The sequence below is a fragment of the Budorcas taxicolor genome, chromosome 2 (assembly GCF_023091745.1).
Source record: "Budorcas taxicolor isolate Tak-1 chromosome 2, Takin1.1, whole genome shotgun sequence".
Taxonomy (NCBI): Eukaryota; Metazoa; Chordata; class Mammalia; order Artiodactyla; family Bovidae; genus Budorcas; species Budorcas taxicolor.
The window spans coordinates 141196821-141215485 of record NC_068911.1 but is presented as its reverse complement, the minus strand read 5'-3'; the positions used below and the strand labels follow the sequence as shown (position 1 = coordinate 141215485).

Genomic DNA, 18665 nt, shown 5'->3' with positions numbered 1-18665 from the left:
AAAGTGACTCAAAATGTATTTTTAAAACAAACTTTAATTTATCCCACATGCCATTGGGAATACAGTAATAAAACAAAGAAAAAATAATAAATTCAGTGTGACCATAACTATAAATGATTACAAACAAAATCTGTTTGCAGACATAAGTTCACTTACCAAGAAAACCTTGTGTTAAGGTTTACAAGAGAGTGAAGACTTGAGATTTGGCTGGTCACAGAGGGGATATTCAAAAGGAGGAATATGTGCAATATTCTTTTTTGAATAATTTCCCTTTTTCCTAGAATGAAACAAGTTTCTCACACATTTATTATTTTAACAAAATCCAATTTATCTTCCAGTGTGTACTTGTTCTGCGCTCTTTAATCTTTCAATGTACATTTTTAGACCCTAATTGTTCCTATGCACAGACAAAATGAATGGAATGATAGAAGTCCCTTAAAGTGGAAAAGAGAATACTGATTTGTTTAAAGGCAAATGTCACATACCAAATGATCTTGATCATATTTACAGTGATATTTACAAGAGAAAACTAGAACCAAGCAACTGAAATGTTTCTCTACCCCAAAAGAGCAGAATGAACATCACAGAGCAAGTACTGCACATCAATTCAGAAAAGAATTTGATGCCAAAATAAGGTAATAAACTGCTCCACTGACTTTCTCCTTTTGTGGCTTTAGTATTTACAGGAGTCAATTCTTGGCGCCTGAAAATGGGCTGTGAACACTGGAGCCCTGCCTGCTCACAGGCCTAGCTCCTTTGACACAACGAGATGAACCAGCTCTTCAAAGACACAGATATGGATTCACAGAGCATCCTCGGTTTCTCCTTTGCTTCCTTCCAGGCCTGTGTTAAATTCTAATGGCCTGGAAGACTCCTCCATTAGAATCTCATCTCCCCGCCTCCCGCCACTTTCCTTGGTCTCTTCATGGATCAATTGTGGTAGGCAGTCCTGCTCCGAGTTACTCCAGACGTAGCCAGGTAAAGTCACGTGGCTGTCGGGCTGTCGGCTGGCTTGTTTGGCTGCTTTGCCTGAGATGAGCACCACGCGCGTGCTGGCCGCCATCTGCGACTGACTGCTGGTGCTGTGCGTCAACGTGGTGAGCACGGAGCCGTATCTGTGGCCGCCGCACGGGGGCGTCCTTTTCCAGTCCGCGGAGAGATTCCACCGACTCCACAACTTCTTCACCTCAGACTGAACCTAAACGCCACAAGGACCATTTCATGCATCAAAAACCTTCAGAGGCCCTGCAACCTTATTGGATGGATATGTGCCCTGACTTCATTGATAGTAATAATCACTAAATTTCCACTGTATACCAGGGACTTTACATATACAGTTGACACTTCAACAACACAGGGATTAGGGGTGCCCACCACCTGCAGCTGAAAAATTCCCTATGAATTCTCAGTTAGCCTATATCTAGAGTTTCACATGGGTGGACTCAACCAACCCCAGATGTGTGGTACTGTAGTGCATATATAGTGAAAATGTATATACTTTCAACTCTGTATTCTCTCTCAATCTCTTCCTGAGAGGTGTTATTACTGGAGATGAGCAAACTGAGGTTTAGAGAGAGGCAAAAAGATTTGTCCAAGGTTAGTGCTTTAATAGAAGTTGAAATGCAGCCAGTATAAATGGCTCATGGGAGAGGGAAAAAAAGGGGTCTGGGCTGGAGGAACAATATGGATACATAGTGCCAGCTGAGGCTGTGGAAGGGCATGGAAGCTGCTTATCTGTAGCTGGAACTGTAAACCTATCACTCTGCACAAGCATAATGAAGGAGAGAAACCGGGAGGAGGACTGGACTATGAAAAGTGGGCACTGCAAGGGCATTCTTAGCAGGGTAGGGCTCTTGTTTCCATTCTTGCTGCTGAAGATTCCGTTCTGCTACTGCAACTTTCCAGAAGGGAGCTTTTTGAAAGTTCCATGGGAAGCAGTAGAACCCTGATAAGCTGATGTCACCTAGAAGATTGGTACCATTCTTTCTCTCCAGGCAATTCCTAAATGAACTGAAATTGTCCCATCACCATCAGGTAGTTTTTAAAATGTCACAATGTTCTAATGGGTTATTCCCAGAGAGTTATGTTTGATTTTCTTATAGAACTTGAAATTAAATGTAAGTTGAAGCACTGACTGGAATATGATGTTCACTGTCCTTCCAAGTATCAATTTGCATTCCAACAAATTGGGTTTCTGACATCAAGGTCTGCAACTGAACTGACATTGAAAAGTGCTGGAAGAGGAAGACCTTGGCTTATTTACATCAATTCTTACTTTCTCAAAATAATTTATGATAAAAATATCTCCTTTCTCCCTGCCCATTCTTTCCTGTAACCCCTGGAGATTCTAAAGAGATTCAGGTCATACTGTGATAGCGATTTATACTCAGAGTTAGACCTACAGGAGGTCTGGGGTTCCTTCAAACTTACCTCTCCATTGCAATAGCAGTAGATGATAGACACAAAGAAACCCTGGAAGAGAAAATAGAATGTTTTAATTAATTAATTTTAATTATGAAGATTATAGCACTAAAGCATCTTGTGTCAAAATGCATATGTTGAAAAACAGGGTTTTTTTAAATGATTCCTCCAGAAAACTATACAAGTTATTCTCTCCTAATATTTCAAAATCCTTAAATATACATGAAATTTGTCTGAGATCTTTCCTTAGTATCAAATTAACCAAATAAATAAATAAAATACTTCAGGATACATGAATAACTGATTTTTATCATGTTAATTTCATGTTTGCCATTCAGAATCACTGAACATCCCCTAGCTGGTAAGTGAAATTTATACACTGTGAATGTTGACAACTATAGGCATAGGGTATATTATAGCGAAAACACAAACTTTTTTTTCCCACTCATTCAAAAATATTTGTTGACTTTACACACTGTGAAATGCTCAGTGTTACAGAGATAAACAATTTAATCAAGACAGATAAGGTCCCTGTTCTCTTACAGCTTATATTCTGGAAGAGAATACAGATGAATAAAATATAAACGAATAGCCACAGAGAAAAATGTAAAATGATGAGATAAAAGACTATTCAGGCAAAACAAGTGGTGTTGGAAGAGAAGAGTGGAGAAGATCTATCAGAGGGGGAACTCGATGAAGACCTCTCTAAGAGGGTGACATTTAAGCTGATTTGAGTGAGAAGAAGCCAGACAATATGAGTATTCGAGGGAAGAGCATTCCAGGAAGAGAAAACAGCAAGTACAGCCCCTGAGGCAGAAGTGAACCTGAGGAATGGAAACTGTGGGTGAGCCACTGTGGCTCAGACCTAGTGGGCAGCGTGGAACATGGTGTGAGGTGAGGCCACAGCTGGGCAGGGTCCCTGCACCGCAGGGCTGTGCCCACAAGGAAACAGTGTTTGGATTTCATTCTGACTGCAATGAGAAGCCTCTGGATATGTTCAGCTGATAAGTGACATGGTCAGATTTATCTTTAAGAGTCTTCAGACTACTCTATGAAGACTAGGTTGAAGGCAGGAGGTGGCAGCAAATGAGTAGCAGGAAGAAGAGTTAGGAGGCGTGTGTAGCTGTCCATGTGAGGGATGATAGTATCGTGCTTTCTACTGAGACCAAATGTATGGAAGCAACCTCTTCCTCTTTCTTGTCTCCCCTTCCCTTTTTTCCCCTCACCTGCCTATCCTGTCTTTTGTTTTCAGTAATTTGCATACACACACAGATTCCTGCTCCAACGGTGTTACATATGTTACAGAAATATGCTTTCTTGTCTCACAGCCCAGGCTCCTGCTGTGGTAAGAGGTTAACCTGACCTCCGCAGAATAGAAAAGTACAGGTGCCAGAAAACAGCCCCTTTCCTGGCCCTTCGGAGACGGGTGGGTGGTACATGAAAGTCAGAGAAGAGCCAGAGACATGAGCTTGCAATTTGGTAGCATCGGAGGGGGGTTGGAGGAGCAGAGGTGGAGAGGAGGGCAAAATATAGGAATCACATTACTAGATGGCACTCTCTACCTGAAAGGAGTTGAAAAACAGCTCACAGTGCATCCGAATCTCCCACCCCAGCCCCGCAAAGGAATGGGGCAGACACACGAACACGATGTAATGCACACCAAAGACCAGCACCAGCACCAGTGTGGATTTGGCAAGTTTCCTGGAAGAGAACAGCAAGTCTTTTAATTAGTCAATATAGAGTGCTCTTCTGTAGACACTGGAGAAGGAAATGGCACCCCACTCCAGTATTCTGGCCTGGAGAATTCCATGGGCTGGACAGTCCATGGGTCACAAAGAGCTGGACACAGCTGAGCGACTTCACTTTTCTGTAGACATGTGCATGCTAAGTTGCTTCAGTCATGTCCAACTCTTTGAGACTCTATGGGCTGTAGCCAGCCAGGCTCCTCTCTCCTCGGGATTCTCCAGGAAAGAGTACTGGAGTGGGTTGCCATTTCCTCCTCCAGGGGATATTCCTGACCCAGGGATCGAACCCACATTTCCTGCATTGCAGGAGGATTCTTTACCACTGAGAACTGGGGAAGCCCTCTGTAGACACAGCTTTCTGGAAAAAAATAAAGCTTAGCAGGACTGCTGCTGCTGCTGCTGTCACGTCAGTCGTGTCCGACTCTGTGCGACCCCATAGACGGCAGCCCACCAGGCACCCCCGTCCCTGGGATTCCACAGGCAAGAACACTGGAGTGGGTTGCCATTTCCTTCTCCAATGCATGAAAGTGAAAAGTGAAAGTGAAGTCGCTCAGTCGTGTCCGACTCAGCGACCCCACAGACTGAAGCCTACCAGGCTCCTCTGTCCATGAGATTTTCCAGGCAAGAGTACTGGAGTGGGTTGCCATTGCCTTCTCCGTTAGCAGGACTAACAGGGACTAATTTCCCCATCTCTGCCCCACTGCTGCTGCTGCTGCTAAGTCGTTTCAGTCGTGTCCGACTCTGCGACCCCATAGACGGCAGCCCAACAGGCTCCCCTGTCCCTGGGATTCTCCAGGCAAGAACACTGGAGTGGGTTGCCATTTCCTTCTCCAATGCGTGAAAGTGAAGTTGCTCAGTCGTGTCTGACTCTTTGCGACCCCACGGACTGCAGCCCACCAGGCTCCTTCATCCATGGGATTTTCCATGCAAGAGTACTGGAGTGGGGTGCCATTGCCTTCTCTGCTCTGACCCACTACTTCTGCTAATTTTTCCCTGTCTCCCTCTTCTTCCTGTTACTTCTATTCTAAATCAGGCAGTTTATTCTCACTTCCAGTGATTACTATCCCCTGAAAGAAGTGAAAGTTGATCAGTTAGGTCTGACTCTTTGCAACTGTGGACTGTAGTCTGCCAGGTTCCTCTGTCCGTGGCACTCTCCAGGCAAGAATACTGGAGTAGGTTGCCATTTCCTTTTTCAGAGGGTCTTCCTGACCCAGGGATTGAACCCGGTTCTCCTGCTTTGTAGGCAAATTTCTTTACCATTTGAGCCACCAGAGAAAAGCACAATTATCCCCTAAGTCTTTCTAATCTCATTTCTACTCTTTTTGCTTAAAGGATACTATTTTCATGAAATTGTAAAATGCCTTTTTTTTTCTGTCCTAAATCTTCAGCTTCAACGTTTGAGATTTAAGAAGTGGCTCTTTCTCTAAGAAATATACCTCTTTCTCTAAGAATCATTTAATACCCCAGTAATCTCAATGTAAAGTCAATCCTAAAGGAAATCAGTCCTGAATATTCATTGGAAGGACTGATGCTGAAGCTGAAGCTCCAATAATTTGGCCACCTGATGGGAAGAACTGACTCACTAGAAGAAACCCTGATGCTGGGAAAGATTGAAGCCAGGAGGGGAAGGGGACAGCAGAGGATGAGATGGTTGGATGGCATCACTGACTCAATGGACATAAGTTTGAGTAAGCTCTGGGGAGTTAGAGATGGACAGGGAAGCCTGGCATGCTGCAGTCCATGGGGTCACAAAGAGTCAGACACAACTGGGCGACTGAACTAACTAAAAAAATCTCAAAGGACTGTAACCTTCCTTCCCTCACTAGTCTTTCCTTCAGTGTTCTTCCTCCCTTTCTTTTGTCCTTCCTTCCTTCTTTCCTTTCTTTCTTTCCCTACTTACTTATTTTTTTCTTTTTGGAGGTAAGCTGACTACTCTATCTAGTTTCAAAGATAATCCACTCTTTGTTCTCACCAGCGTTTTTCAAGTCTCTTGGGCAACTTTCTACTGAAAGTATAATTTCACATCATTCAGAAATAAAGGAAATAATAGCTTTTATTCAGAACTAGTAAGCATCTTTCAAACACGAGTGCACTTTTTCATTTTATGAAGATTGAAAGGCTACTTACATTTTTCCATTTCTATCATCCTTTGACCTTTGTCTTCACCAGTGGGATGTGACATGGGACAAGCTATACTAGTATAGCATGGACCCTTTACTATAAATGCTTAGGCACAATTTACAGTACTACCACTTCCACCGTACTGAAAATAACTGGAGCTAGCAGCTGGTCACTCGTTCATACTGTGTGTCCTATTCTAGACCTCGGTCCATCTGTACCTGTAGTCTTTTCTGCCTGACAGTAAATGCTTCCTACATGGTATAGGGGAATGTTTGTGAGAGAAGATGGAAATGCTGGCTATGATTGATTCCTTTCTGTGTCTGAGATAGCATTTCATGACAACGTGAGGCAGAACACTGCAGAAACTAATCCACATGCTCCTGACTAGTGGGTGTATATGTTCAGTTGCCTAAAAGCCACTTCCAAAATGACTTAGAACCTCTGAAATGATCATTGGGAGAAACAGACATAGTCTTAAAATAGTTTGATAATGATTATAAATACTTAGGATATTCCTGGTGGCTCAGACAGTAAAAAATCTGCCTGCAATGCAGGAAACCCAAGTTTGATCCCCGGGTCAGGAAGAACTCCTGGAGAAGGAAATGGCAACCCTCTCCAGTATTCTTGCCTGAAGAATCCCACGGACAGAGTAACCTGGTGGGCTACAGTCCAAGGAATCACAAAGAGTTGGACACAACTGAGTGACTAACACTTTCATATTCATGCTGCTGCTAAGTCACTTCAGTCGTGTTCGACTCTGTGCGACCCCATAGATGGCAGCCCACCAGGCTCCCCCGTCCCTGGGATTCTCCAGGCAAGAACACTGGAGTGGGTTGCCATTTCCTTCTCCAATGCATGAAAGTGAAAAGTGAAAAGCGAATAAATACTTAATTTGTCCTTTTTTCCAACAAAGACTGAATAATAGACCTCCTTCAATCAATACATTTGAAAGTGCTTAAAAATCAACTATTTGGGAGGTGCCAATTTGATGGGAAGGCTTCTCAGGTGGCACAGTGGTAAAGAATCTACCTCCTAGTGCCTGAGAGGCAGGAAATGCAAGTTCAATCCCTGAGTCAGGAAGATCCCCTAGAGAAGGATACGGCAACCCACTCCAGTATTCTTGCCTGGGAAAATCCCATAGACAGAGGAGCCTGATGGGCTACAGGCCATGGGGTCGCAGAGTCAGACATGACTGAGCGCACAACACACACAGTCTGATGGGCAGACTGGAACCAATATAGCAAATACACTTTCTTGATTTTTGTTGTGTGTGTGTGCAGTCGCTAAGCCCTGTCTAACTTTTTGTGACCTCCTGGACTGTAGCCCACCAGGTTCCTCTGTCCATGGGATTTCCCAGGCAAGAATACTGGAGTGGGTTGCCATCTCCTCCTTCAGGCGATCTTCTTGACCCAAGGATAGAACCTGCATCTCCTGCTTGGCAGGTGGATTCTTTACCACTGAACCACCAGGTAAGCCCTGGTTACAAAGTTTATTATAAAATCCCAATTGCTAAGAACATATTTTAAAAAACATACTTAGAATTTAAGCACATGGTAAGGTTTGTTGTTATTTATATTTTCCTAAAATATATATACTTTTCTGATAAATAGCACAATTAAACCAAACAAAAATACATGTTCCCAATTTAGTCTCTTAGAGACATTTCAGATCAATTGATACCTGTCCTTTAGTCTAAATAGTAACCAAAATATCTTCTTTTATGGATGTCTGTCCTGGAATTACCTGTATTGTTTTCTTGTGTCATGCCCAACCACATTGGTCTCCCAGATTTTAGTAGCCAGAACTCTAACGGTATTCAGAAACAGGATAAAATTCAGCTGAAAAAGAAGATAATATTACAAAGAATTATAACTTAGTCTTCAAGTTGTTCGCAAAAATTTACATAAATTGAACTTCTTTGTATTCAAAGACTGAAAATTACTGATTCTGTAAATGTGAATGAGGAAACCTCAGATAAGATATTAGAAAGATAGCAATTCTTGATTTGCCCTTATGATAACACAGAGAAAATTTCAACAACACTAGAAATCAGAAACACCAGAGGATAATCTGCCAGAGTCCATAGGGGATTTCCAGGCCAAAGTTCAGATGAAATTCTGTGGAAGACTGGTTAAAGTTACATATAAATGTAACTGACTGCCTTTTCAAAATGAATTACCCATTTCTGTATCTATTTTAGGGAGAATAACAGGGTTGCTTGGGGGATGCTGTCTCTTCTACGATGTATGAAAAGCACTGGGTGAAGTATATATAAGGTTAAGGGGGCGGGGGGGAAAGCCAGGTAAGATGCTGTAAGAAAAGTTCCCTGTGTTGGCGGTTAAATTGAGATATGAGCACCACCAGAGACAATCAAGTTCTGGCTTTAAAAAGGAGGGAGTGAGGAAAAGATATTGGACATTTTATGTCCAAGGGCCTCAAGGATTAGTGAAGAGGTCCAAAATGAAAAAGAAGGAAAGATCTCCAGGTCAGGGTTCATAAAGAGGTGGAAGCCCGAACCCCTTGGGTCCCTTCATTCAAGATGTCTATAGTCCAGGAAGTGCCAGTACTCAGGAATAATGGAAATGTGGGTTACCAAGAGTGGGTTTGTGTTAACAGCTCAAAGGGAGGACCTATCAACTCTGCATCCTGGGATAACTTATCCTGCAGAGTCTTCAGTCCTTTCTGGTATTTGGAGAATTTCGGTTATTGGGTGATTTATGTGCCCCATTACCCAATCGAGTTTATCATCCGCATCAGCCCTTACCATTTTTGCCATCCTACCACTGACTACTCCATAGGCAACTCGCACCAATTTCACAGTTTCCCACAAGAATTGGGGGTCTTGAGCCCCACATCCTAGAGAACAAACAGAGCTGTGCTGTGAACTTGTAGAGTAAGGATGTCTTCGGGTTAATAAGAGCTACTACGTATTGAACACTCTCTCTAGTTTAAATGTTCACATAAATATGAGACAGGCATATTTATTATATATAAACAAACTCTAGCTCAAGGAGGTTAGCTGATTTAACCTAGACTACCCAGCTACCAGCTGGAATTTGAACCAGGTCTGTATGAGTCTGTAATATGGAATTCTTAACCATTATCTTTATTTTTTAATTAAATTGAATTTTTAATTTATTGAGGTAACATTAGTTTCTAACAATACATAAGTTTCATGTATACAACGTTATATTTCAGTTTTGGTATATACTACAGCATGTTTAACATCAAAAGTCCATTTCTATCCTTCGCCTTTACCCCTTTCGTCCTCCTCACCTTCTTCCTCTCTGGTAAACTCTGTATCTAAGTATTTGTTTTTATTTAGTTTGGTTTGCTCATTTACTTTGTTTGAGGGTTTGTTTTTTTTAATTTTTCCATATCCCACATACAAGTGAAATCATGCAATATTTGTCTTTCTCTGTCTGACTTATTTCAGTTGGTGTAACATCCTCAAGGTCCATCTGTATCACAGATGGCAAAATTTCACCTTTTATAGCTGATTTCTATCCCACTGTGTGCTTGAGTGTGTGTAGATAAATAGCTATATAAGTGTCACATCTTCTATGTCTATTCGTCTATCAGTGGGCACTTGGCTTGTTTCCATATCTTGACTACTGTAAAAAAAAAAATGCTGCTAGGACTATAGCGGTGCATATATCTTTTTGAATTAATGTCTTTGCATTCTTTGAGTAAATAGCCAGAGGTGGAAAAACTGGATTGTATATGATAGTGCTATTCTTCATTTTCTAAGGAATCTCAATACTGTTTCCATAGTAGCTACACCAATTCACATTCTCCACATTCTCTCCAACATTTCTTATTTCTCTTTTGATAATAGCCATTCTAATGGACATGGAATGATACCTCACTGTGGTTTTGATTTGCATTTCCCTAATAATTAGTGATATTGAACATCTTTTTCGTGCTTGTTGATCATCTGCATATCTATTCAGCCCCTCTACCCATTTTTGTTGTTGTTGCTGTTTAGCTGTGTCAGTTCTTTATATGTATTGGATATTAGTCCCATTATTAGAATAATGATATATGCTTTATAGATATTTCCCCCATTTGGTAGGCTGTGCTTTTTGCTGCTGATAGCTTTCTTTGCTATGCAGAGGCTTTCTAATTTGATATAGTCCCATTTGCTTATTTTTGCTTTTGTTTCCCTTGCCTGAGGAGACAGACCCAGAAAGAAATTGCTAAGATCCATGCCAAAGAGCATACTGCTTATGTTTACTCCTAGGAGTTTACGGTTTCAGGTCTTACATCCAAGTCTAATCCACTCTGAGTTGATTTTGGTGTGTTGTGTGAGATAGTGGTCCATTTTCATTCTGTGCAAATGGCAATCCAGTTTTCTCAACACCGTTTTTGAAAAGACTATACTTTCTCCATCGCATGTGCTTTGTTCCTTTGTTGCAAACTGGTTGTCAATATATGCGTAGGTTTATTGCTGGTCTCTCAATTCTGTTCCACTCCACTGTGTCTGATTTTCAGCCAATACTATTCTGTTTTGACTACTATAGCCATGTAATAATTTTGAAATCAGGAAGAGAGATATTTCCAGCTTTGTTCTTTTCTCTCAGGATGTCTTTGGCTATTCAGGAAACTTTTGTGGCTCTATATAAAAATTTTTTAATTTTTATGTTCTAGTTTTGTGTATAATGTCCTTGGGATTTTGATGGGGATTGCATTATTTCTTTGGGTAATGTAGACATTTTCACAATATTATTTCTTCCAATCCATCAGCTCAGTCTGTTTTTCCATTTCTTTGTGTAGTCTTCAATTTCTTTCACCCTGTCTTATAGTTTTCAGTGTAGATATTATTCACCTCCTTGGTTAAATTTGTTCCTAGGTATTTTATTCTTTTTGCTACAATTGTAAGTGGGATTGCTTTCTTAGTTTTTCTTCTTCCTAGTTCATTGTTAGTGTATAGAAATGCAATGATTTAGTATACTGATTTTGCACCCTGAAACTGTACTGAACTTACTAGTTCTAACAGTTCTTTTATGGAGTCATCAGGGGGTTTTATGTATAAAATCATGTCATCCGCAAATAGCATTAGTTTGACTTCTTCCTTTTTAATTTGGATGCTTTTTATTTCCATTTCTGGCCTAACTGCTCTAGCTGGGGCTTCCAATACTATGTTTAATAACAGTGGTAAGTGTGGGCAACCTTGTCTTGCTCCTGCTCTTAGAGGGATAGGTTTCAGTTTTTCATTGTTGAGTATGATGTTAGCTGTGATTATCATATATGGTCTTTATTATGCTGAAGTACATTCCTTTGATATTTTTATTGAGTTTTTTATCATTGGTGGACATTGAATCTTATCAATTACTTTTTATGCATCTATTGAGATGGACAGGGAGGCCTGGCGTGCTGCAGTCCATGGGATTGCAAAGAGTTAGACACGACTGAGTGACTGAACTAAATTGAGATGATCACGTGTTTTTTATCTTTCATTTTTTTAATGTGGTATATCATGATAGATTTGCAGTCACTGAACCATCCTTGAATCCCTGGAATGAATATCACTTTATATAATGTATGCTGCTTTCAATATGTTATTGTATTAAGTTTGCTAATATTTTGTTGAGGGTTTTTGCAATATTTTATTGGGCTTCATTTGTTCTTCTTTTCTAGTTCATTTAGGTGTAAAGTTAGATTGTTAGACTGTTTGAGATTTTTCTTGTTTGAGATATGCCTGTATTGCTACAGACTTCCCTCTTAAGTACTACCTTTGCTACATCACATGGATTTTGGTATGTTGTATTTTCATTTTTATTTATCTTAATTTTTTTTTCATTTCTACTTTGATTTCTTCTTTGTTGTTGTTGTTCAGTTGACTGATCATGTTCAACTCTTTGTGACCAACCTCATGGACAGCAGCACAGCAGGCTTCCCTGTCCAGCACCAACTCCTGGACCTTGCTTAAACTTATGTCCATCGAGTCAGTGATGCCATCCAACCATCTCATCGTCTGTCTTCCCCTTCTTCTCCTGCCTTCAAGTTCCCCAGCATCAGAATCTTTTGTAATGAGTCAGCTCTTTGCATCAGGTGGCCAAAGTATTGGAGCTTCTGCTTCAGCATGAGTCTTTCCAGTGTATATTCAGGATTGATTTCCTTTAGGATTGATAGGTTGGATCTCCGTGCAGTCCAAGGGACTCTCAAGGGTCTTCTCCAACACTATAGTACAAAAGCATAAATTCTTTGGCTCTCAGCCTTCCTTATAGTCCAACTCTCACATCCATACATGACTACTGGAAAAACCATAGCTTTGACTATATGGACCTTTGTAAGCAAAGTAGTGTGTCTGCTTTTCAATATGCTGTCTAAGTTTGTCATAGTTTTTCTTCCAAGGAGCAAGTGTCTTTTAATTTCATGGCTCCAGTCACCATCTGCAATAATTTTGGAGCCCAAGAAAATAAAGTAACTGTTTCTGTTGTTTCCCTAACTATTTGCCTTGAAGTAATGGGACCAGATGCCACGATCTTCATTTTGTGAATGTTGAGTTTTAAGCCAGCCTTTTCACTCTTCTCTTTCACTTTCATCAAGAGGCTCTTTAGTTCCTCTTCGCTTTCTGCCATAAGGGTGGTGTCATCTGCATATCTGAGGTTATTGATATTTCTCCCAGCAATCTTGATTCCAGCTTGTGCTTTATCCAACCTGGCATTTTGCATGTTGTACTCTGCATATAAGTTAAATAAGCAGGATGACAACATAAAGCCTTGACGTACTCCTTTCCCAATTTGGAACCAGTCCGTTTTTCCAGGTCTGGTTCTAACTGTTGCTTCTTGACCTGCATACAGGTTTCTCAGGAGGCAGGTCAGGTGGTCTGGTATTCCCATCCCTTGAAGAATTTTCCACAACTTTTTGTGATCCACAGAGTCAAAGTATTTAGTGTAGTCGATGAAGCAGAAGTAGATGTTTTTCTGGACTTCTCCTGCTTTTTAATTTATCCAACAGATGTTGGCAATTTGATCTTTGGTTTTTCTGCCTTTTCTAAATCCAGCTTGAACATCTAGAAGTACTCAGTACACATACCACTGAGGTCTAGCTTGGCGAATTTTGAGCTTTACTTTGCTAGCATGTGAAATTAATGCAATTGTGCGGTAGTTTGAACATTCTTTGGCATTGCTCTTCTTCAGGATTGGAATGAAAATTGACCCTTTGCAGTCCTGTGGCCACTGCTGAGTTTTCCAAATTTGTTGGCATATTGAGAGCAACACAGCATCATTTTTAAGATTTGAAATCACTCAGCTGGAATTCCATCACTTCCACTAGTTTTGTTCGTAGATATGCTTCCTAAGGCCTTACTTGACTTCACACTCCGTGATGTCTGGCTCTACATGAGTGATCACACCGTCGTGGTTATCTGCATCATTAAGATCTTTTTTGTAGAGCTCTTCTTTGTATTCTTGCCACCTCTTCTTAATATCTTCTTTGACCCAACAGCTATTCAGTAGCATGTTTTTTAGTCTCAAAATGTTTATTATTTTTTTCAGCTTTCTTCTTGTAGTTGATCTCTAGTTTCATACCAAAGGAGTTTCCCTGGTGGGTCAAGAGAGTAAATATAGAATGTCTTATTTTTTTAAGATCTTCATTCTCTTTTCCCTTCTGTCTCTATCATTTCTAGATTTTTATCTTCAAACTCAGTAGTTCTCTCTTCCATATTGGCTGCTGTATTTCCAATACCTTCTTCATCTCATTTAGAGTCCTTCAGGTCCAGAATTTCACTTTGGTTCTTTTTCAGAGTTCCATTCTCCTTGGTAAAATATCCCTTCTGTTCATCAATTTTATTTCTGAGCTTACTTAACTGTCTTTCTATATTTTCTTATAGCTTGTTGAGTTTCTTCATGACAACTATTTTGAATTCTCTATCAGTAAAATCACAATATTCTGTGACTTTAAGTTTGGTTTGGGGGGGTCTGTCATTTTTGTGTGTGTGATACATTGTTACCATGGTTCTTCATGGCTCTTGATGAGTTGTTCTTCTGCCAGCACATGTGAAGTAGTGAACACTCTTCTTTAGGTAAAGTTTTTTGTTGTTTTTTTTTTTAAAACTTGATTCTAAGGATTCAGTGGATTAGTAATTAGTAGAGGCCTCACAAGTTTCTGGTCTCTTACCTGAGCTGCTTCTGGTTATTTTTGAGAATCAGCCTTTTCTACCTTCCATCAGCTCTATCAGAGGTGTCACGCATGTCACTGCTTGTGCCCTTGGGGTTATTAGTGCCTTGTTGCTGCTGGCATTGTTACCTCGGACATTAGGGTGGTGGTCACTTCTGCCCAGGGTCTCAGTCTCTATTATCCCTCAGGACAAGGGGTGACAGGGAGCCGGGGTCACAGCCCATTTGCCATGGCCAGGGTTGTCAGGCACTACCACCGTGGGTAGGGGCAAATGGAGGAGCCAGAGTAATCAGTATGTCCAACACTGGGGGGACAGGGTCATAGGCCCACTGCCACTACTGCCTGGATCCCTGTGGCAAGGGGCACCCCTTTGACAGGGAGGCTGGAGTCATACGTTCTGCTCCCCCTGATGCTGCCAGGCTCTCTGGGGCTGCAGGCTCAGCTGCCATGGCGGGGGTTCCCGGATCACAGACATCACCTCTGCTGTTCTCCTGGCTCTGCCTCCTCCATGTGCTCCAGTCCACCTACCTTTGCAAAGGTGCTAAATCACTTCAGCCCTGTCCAACTCTTTGTGACCCCGTGGAGTATAGCCCACCATCTCCTCTGTCCATGGGATTTCCCAGTGAAGAATACTGGAGCTGGCTGCCATGAACTCCTCCAGGGGACCTTCCAGACCCAGTGATCAAACCCACGTCTCTTACATCTCCTGCATTGGCAGGTGGGTTCTTTTACCACTAGTGCCACCTAGGAGCTCTGGCATCCTGCTGTGTTGAGCAGAGGCACCATTGTTGAGTTATGGATGTTTTTACTGGTTGTAAATTGAAGAGAAAAGGCAAAGAGAGTGCCACACACCACAATGATGCTGATGTCATGCTTAATCACAATCTTATACCTTCTTTTCAGGAGGATAAAAAGATGCAAAACATGAGAGCTGAGGATTTTCATTTATCCTCTCCCACCACAATATTTAGTTCACATCTATAGAAACGTTTTCAATAAGAAGGTAAGAAGATACTGCATGTGTATCATATGAGTGCTACTTTCTGAATGGCTAAACTTACTTCATGCTTCATTAATTCCTCTTTCCCTAAGACTATACTCCCTGGTAATACAATGCAGGTGGAAGTGATACTGCACAGGTGTGAAGGTCCAAGTGCTAGGAGCTGAAGCTGGCAGAGCCAAGGAAACAATACTAGCTGGGTACTGCCACTTGCCATTCCCTATTCCTAGAAAATAAATAATTGCAAATGGCTACAGATGAGCCAATCTTTAGCTCCATCTATATTAAGATGCCCATGATCAGGGACTCTGTACTCAAGTTAGTAGACCATACTAAGTAAATGCAGCAAACTTAGGGGCAGTTCCAAGATGCTGGAGGAATAGGATGGAGAGACCGCTTTCTTCCCCACAAATTCATCAAAAAATCATTTGAATGCTGAGCAACTTCCACAAAACAAATTCTGAATCCTTGCAGAGGACACCAGGCACCTAGAAATGCAGGCTGTTCTCTTTGAAAGTAGGTAGGACAAAATATAAAAGACAAAAAGAGAGACAAAAGAGTTAGGGGCAGAGACCTGTCCTGGGGAGGGAGTCGCCAAAGAGAAGTTTCCAAACAGCAGGAAGCCCTCTCGCAGGTGGGTCTGTGGGGAGTTTTGGAATCTCAGAGGGCAACATAACTGGGAGAAAACACACACACACACACACACACACACACACACACACACACACACACACACACACAGAATAGGCACCTAACCGCAACTGCCAGCAGAGAAGTAGCCCAGACACTTGGCTGGACAGAGAGATGCGGGCTCATCATCAGTCCTTAGGGTAAGGACCAGGCCTAAATGCCCTGGGGACTATCTGAGGGAGCTAATGTGAGATAGCAACCCAAACTGTGGGATCACCAGAGAGGAGAAAAAAGAAGAGAATTTACCCTCAAAAGGCTCTAACCTAATGCGCAGCCTGGCCCACTCACAGAACAAAGGATTGAACAAATACCAAAGGAGAGCTAGCCAGCCGTGTACAGGTCCCTCCCCACCGCTGGAGGCAGAGAAGCAGGCATGCAACAGCCAGAGCTGGAGAGCAAGGGGCTGCTCCAATCTTGGCCCCAGAGACCGGCATCCTTCACCAAACTGTGAGCAGGCTCCCAGTTGCTAACCACATCTTCCTGGGATCCTGGATGGTTGACACCTGCCAGGAGGGTTGCAGCCTGAGATCAGCTCCCCAGAGGATTCACATGGCACACCTGAGATGGTGCTCTTGCGGTGCACCACGAAACCAAGTGGCCGGGATGGGGGAGGTGATTAAGATAAATGGCCCACCTGGGACAGTATGCTTGCCAAGCACCTGGTCATCTGAGCTGCTCACACCTAGGAAGGGCACAAAATGCATGTCCAACTGAATCTGTGCCCTTGCAGAGTACCCAAGAACCTAAACCTGAGCAGCTTAGACCTGGAAAGTGCATTTCATGCACTTTGGACAGTATCCCTGCAGAGCACCCTGGAGCCTGAGCAGCGTAGACCCGGAAAGCACACACACCGTGAGCTGGGGCAAACCCAGCGTGGTCCATACACTGTGAGCACTCCCCACACATGCCCGCAATATTTGTTTGTAGTGTTTCTCCCTTCCCACAACACAAGTGAACAAGTGAACCTAAATAAGTGACTACCTTCACCCCCTTGTGTCAGGGCAGAAATTAGACACCAAAGAGACTTGCAAACAGAGGAAGCTAAAATAAAGAAGAGGGAACCACTCTGGAAGTGACAGGTGCAATAGATGAAAACCCTGTAGTTAACATTGACTAAGCCCCTGATGTGAAGAACGGACTCATTTGAAAAGACCCTGGTGCTGGGAAAGATTGAAGGTGGGAGGAGAAGGGGATGGCAGAAGATGAGATGGTTGGATGGCATCACCAACTCGATGGACATGAGGTTGAGTAAACTCCAGGAGCTGTTGATGGACAGGGAGACCTGGCATGCTGCAGTCCATGGGGTCACAAAGAGTCAAACACGACTGAGTGACTAAACTGAACTGAACTGAAGCTTTGGAAGGGGCCTATAGACCTTGAGAACAAGTACAAGCTTGAACAAGGAACTATCTGAAACTGAACTGACTCCACACTGCCCACAACAACTCCAGAGAAATTCCTAGATTTATTTTTACTACTATTATTAAATTTTTTATCTTTAAGTTCTTTATTACTCCTTTAATTTTCATTTTTATAACCTACTATTACCTTGAAAAAAAAAGACCTTATTTTTAAAGCAAATTTCATAGAGCCGGCTAGCTCTCCTTTGGTATTTGCTCAATCCTTTGTTCTGTGAGCAGGCCAGGCTGCATGTTTAGGTTAGAGCCTTTCACGGGAAAGTTCTTTTTTTCTCTCTGGTGATCCCACAGTTTGGGTTGCTATCTCACATCAGCTCCCTCAGATTGTCCCCAGGTCACTCAGGCCAAGCCCTTACCCTAAGCATGCAGCCTGAGCCTCCCCATCCAGCCCCCACTTGCTGGTGGTGGACATGAGCATCTGGGCTACTTCTCTGCTGGGAGTCGTGGTCAGGCACATATTCTGTGGAGTTTTTTCCTCCTGGTTATGTTGCCCCCTGAGATTCCCAAACTCCCCACAGACCCACCTGTGAGAAGGCCTCCTGCTGTTTGGAAACTTCTCCTCCTTCACGATTTCCTCCCCAGGATGGGTCTCCATCCCTAACTCTTTTGTCTCGCTTTTTGTTTTTTTATATTTTGTCCTACCTTCTTTTGAAGAGAACAGCCTGCATTTCTGGGTACCTGGTGTCCTCTGCCAGCATTCAGAAGTTGTTTTGTCAAAGTTACTCAGCATTCAAATGGTCTAATGGTGAATTTGTGGGAGAGAAAGTGGTCTCCCTGTCCTATTCCTCCACCATCTCGGGACCACCACACATAGTGAATTGATTACTGCCTAGATTGCTCTCTCCCTTTTTGACTCCCCCTCTTCTCCTCCTGGTCACTTCTATCTCTCTCTTCCCTCTTTTCTTCTCCATGTAACTCTGTGAACCTCTCTGGGTGTCCCTCACTGTGGAGAATTATTTCACCATTAACCTAGATGTTTTATCATCTGTGCTGTATGCATGGAGAAGTCTTGAGGCTACTGTAAGAATAAGACTGAAAGCCAGAGGCAGGAGGCTTAACTCCAAAACCTGAGAACATCAGGGAACTCCTGATTCCAGGTAACGTTAATAGACAAAGCTTAACCAAAAGCCTCCATACCTACACTGA

The 18665-nt window shown here is 42.3% G+C and overlaps 1 protein-coding gene across 1 annotated transcript in view; it reads right to left on the bottom strand.

Annotated features, from left to right (window-relative positions):
* Positions 1 to 802: 802 nt before the first annotated feature.
* PTH2R (parathyroid hormone 2 receptor) overlaps positions 803 to 18665 on the bottom strand; it is an 87326-nt gene continuing 69463 nt past the window's right edge. Inside the window, exons 10-13 of the mRNA XM_052635798.1 lie at positions 8031 to 8125; positions 3984 to 4122; positions 2431 to 2472; positions 803 to 1198 (exon numbers count right to left, since the gene is read on the bottom strand). Of these exons, the coding sequence (XP_052491758.1) occupies positions 803 to 1198; positions 2431 to 2472; positions 3984 to 4122; positions 8031 to 8125 (672 nt within the window). The remainder of the gene's footprint in view (positions 1199 to 2430; positions 2473 to 3983; positions 4123 to 8030; positions 8126 to 18665) is intronic.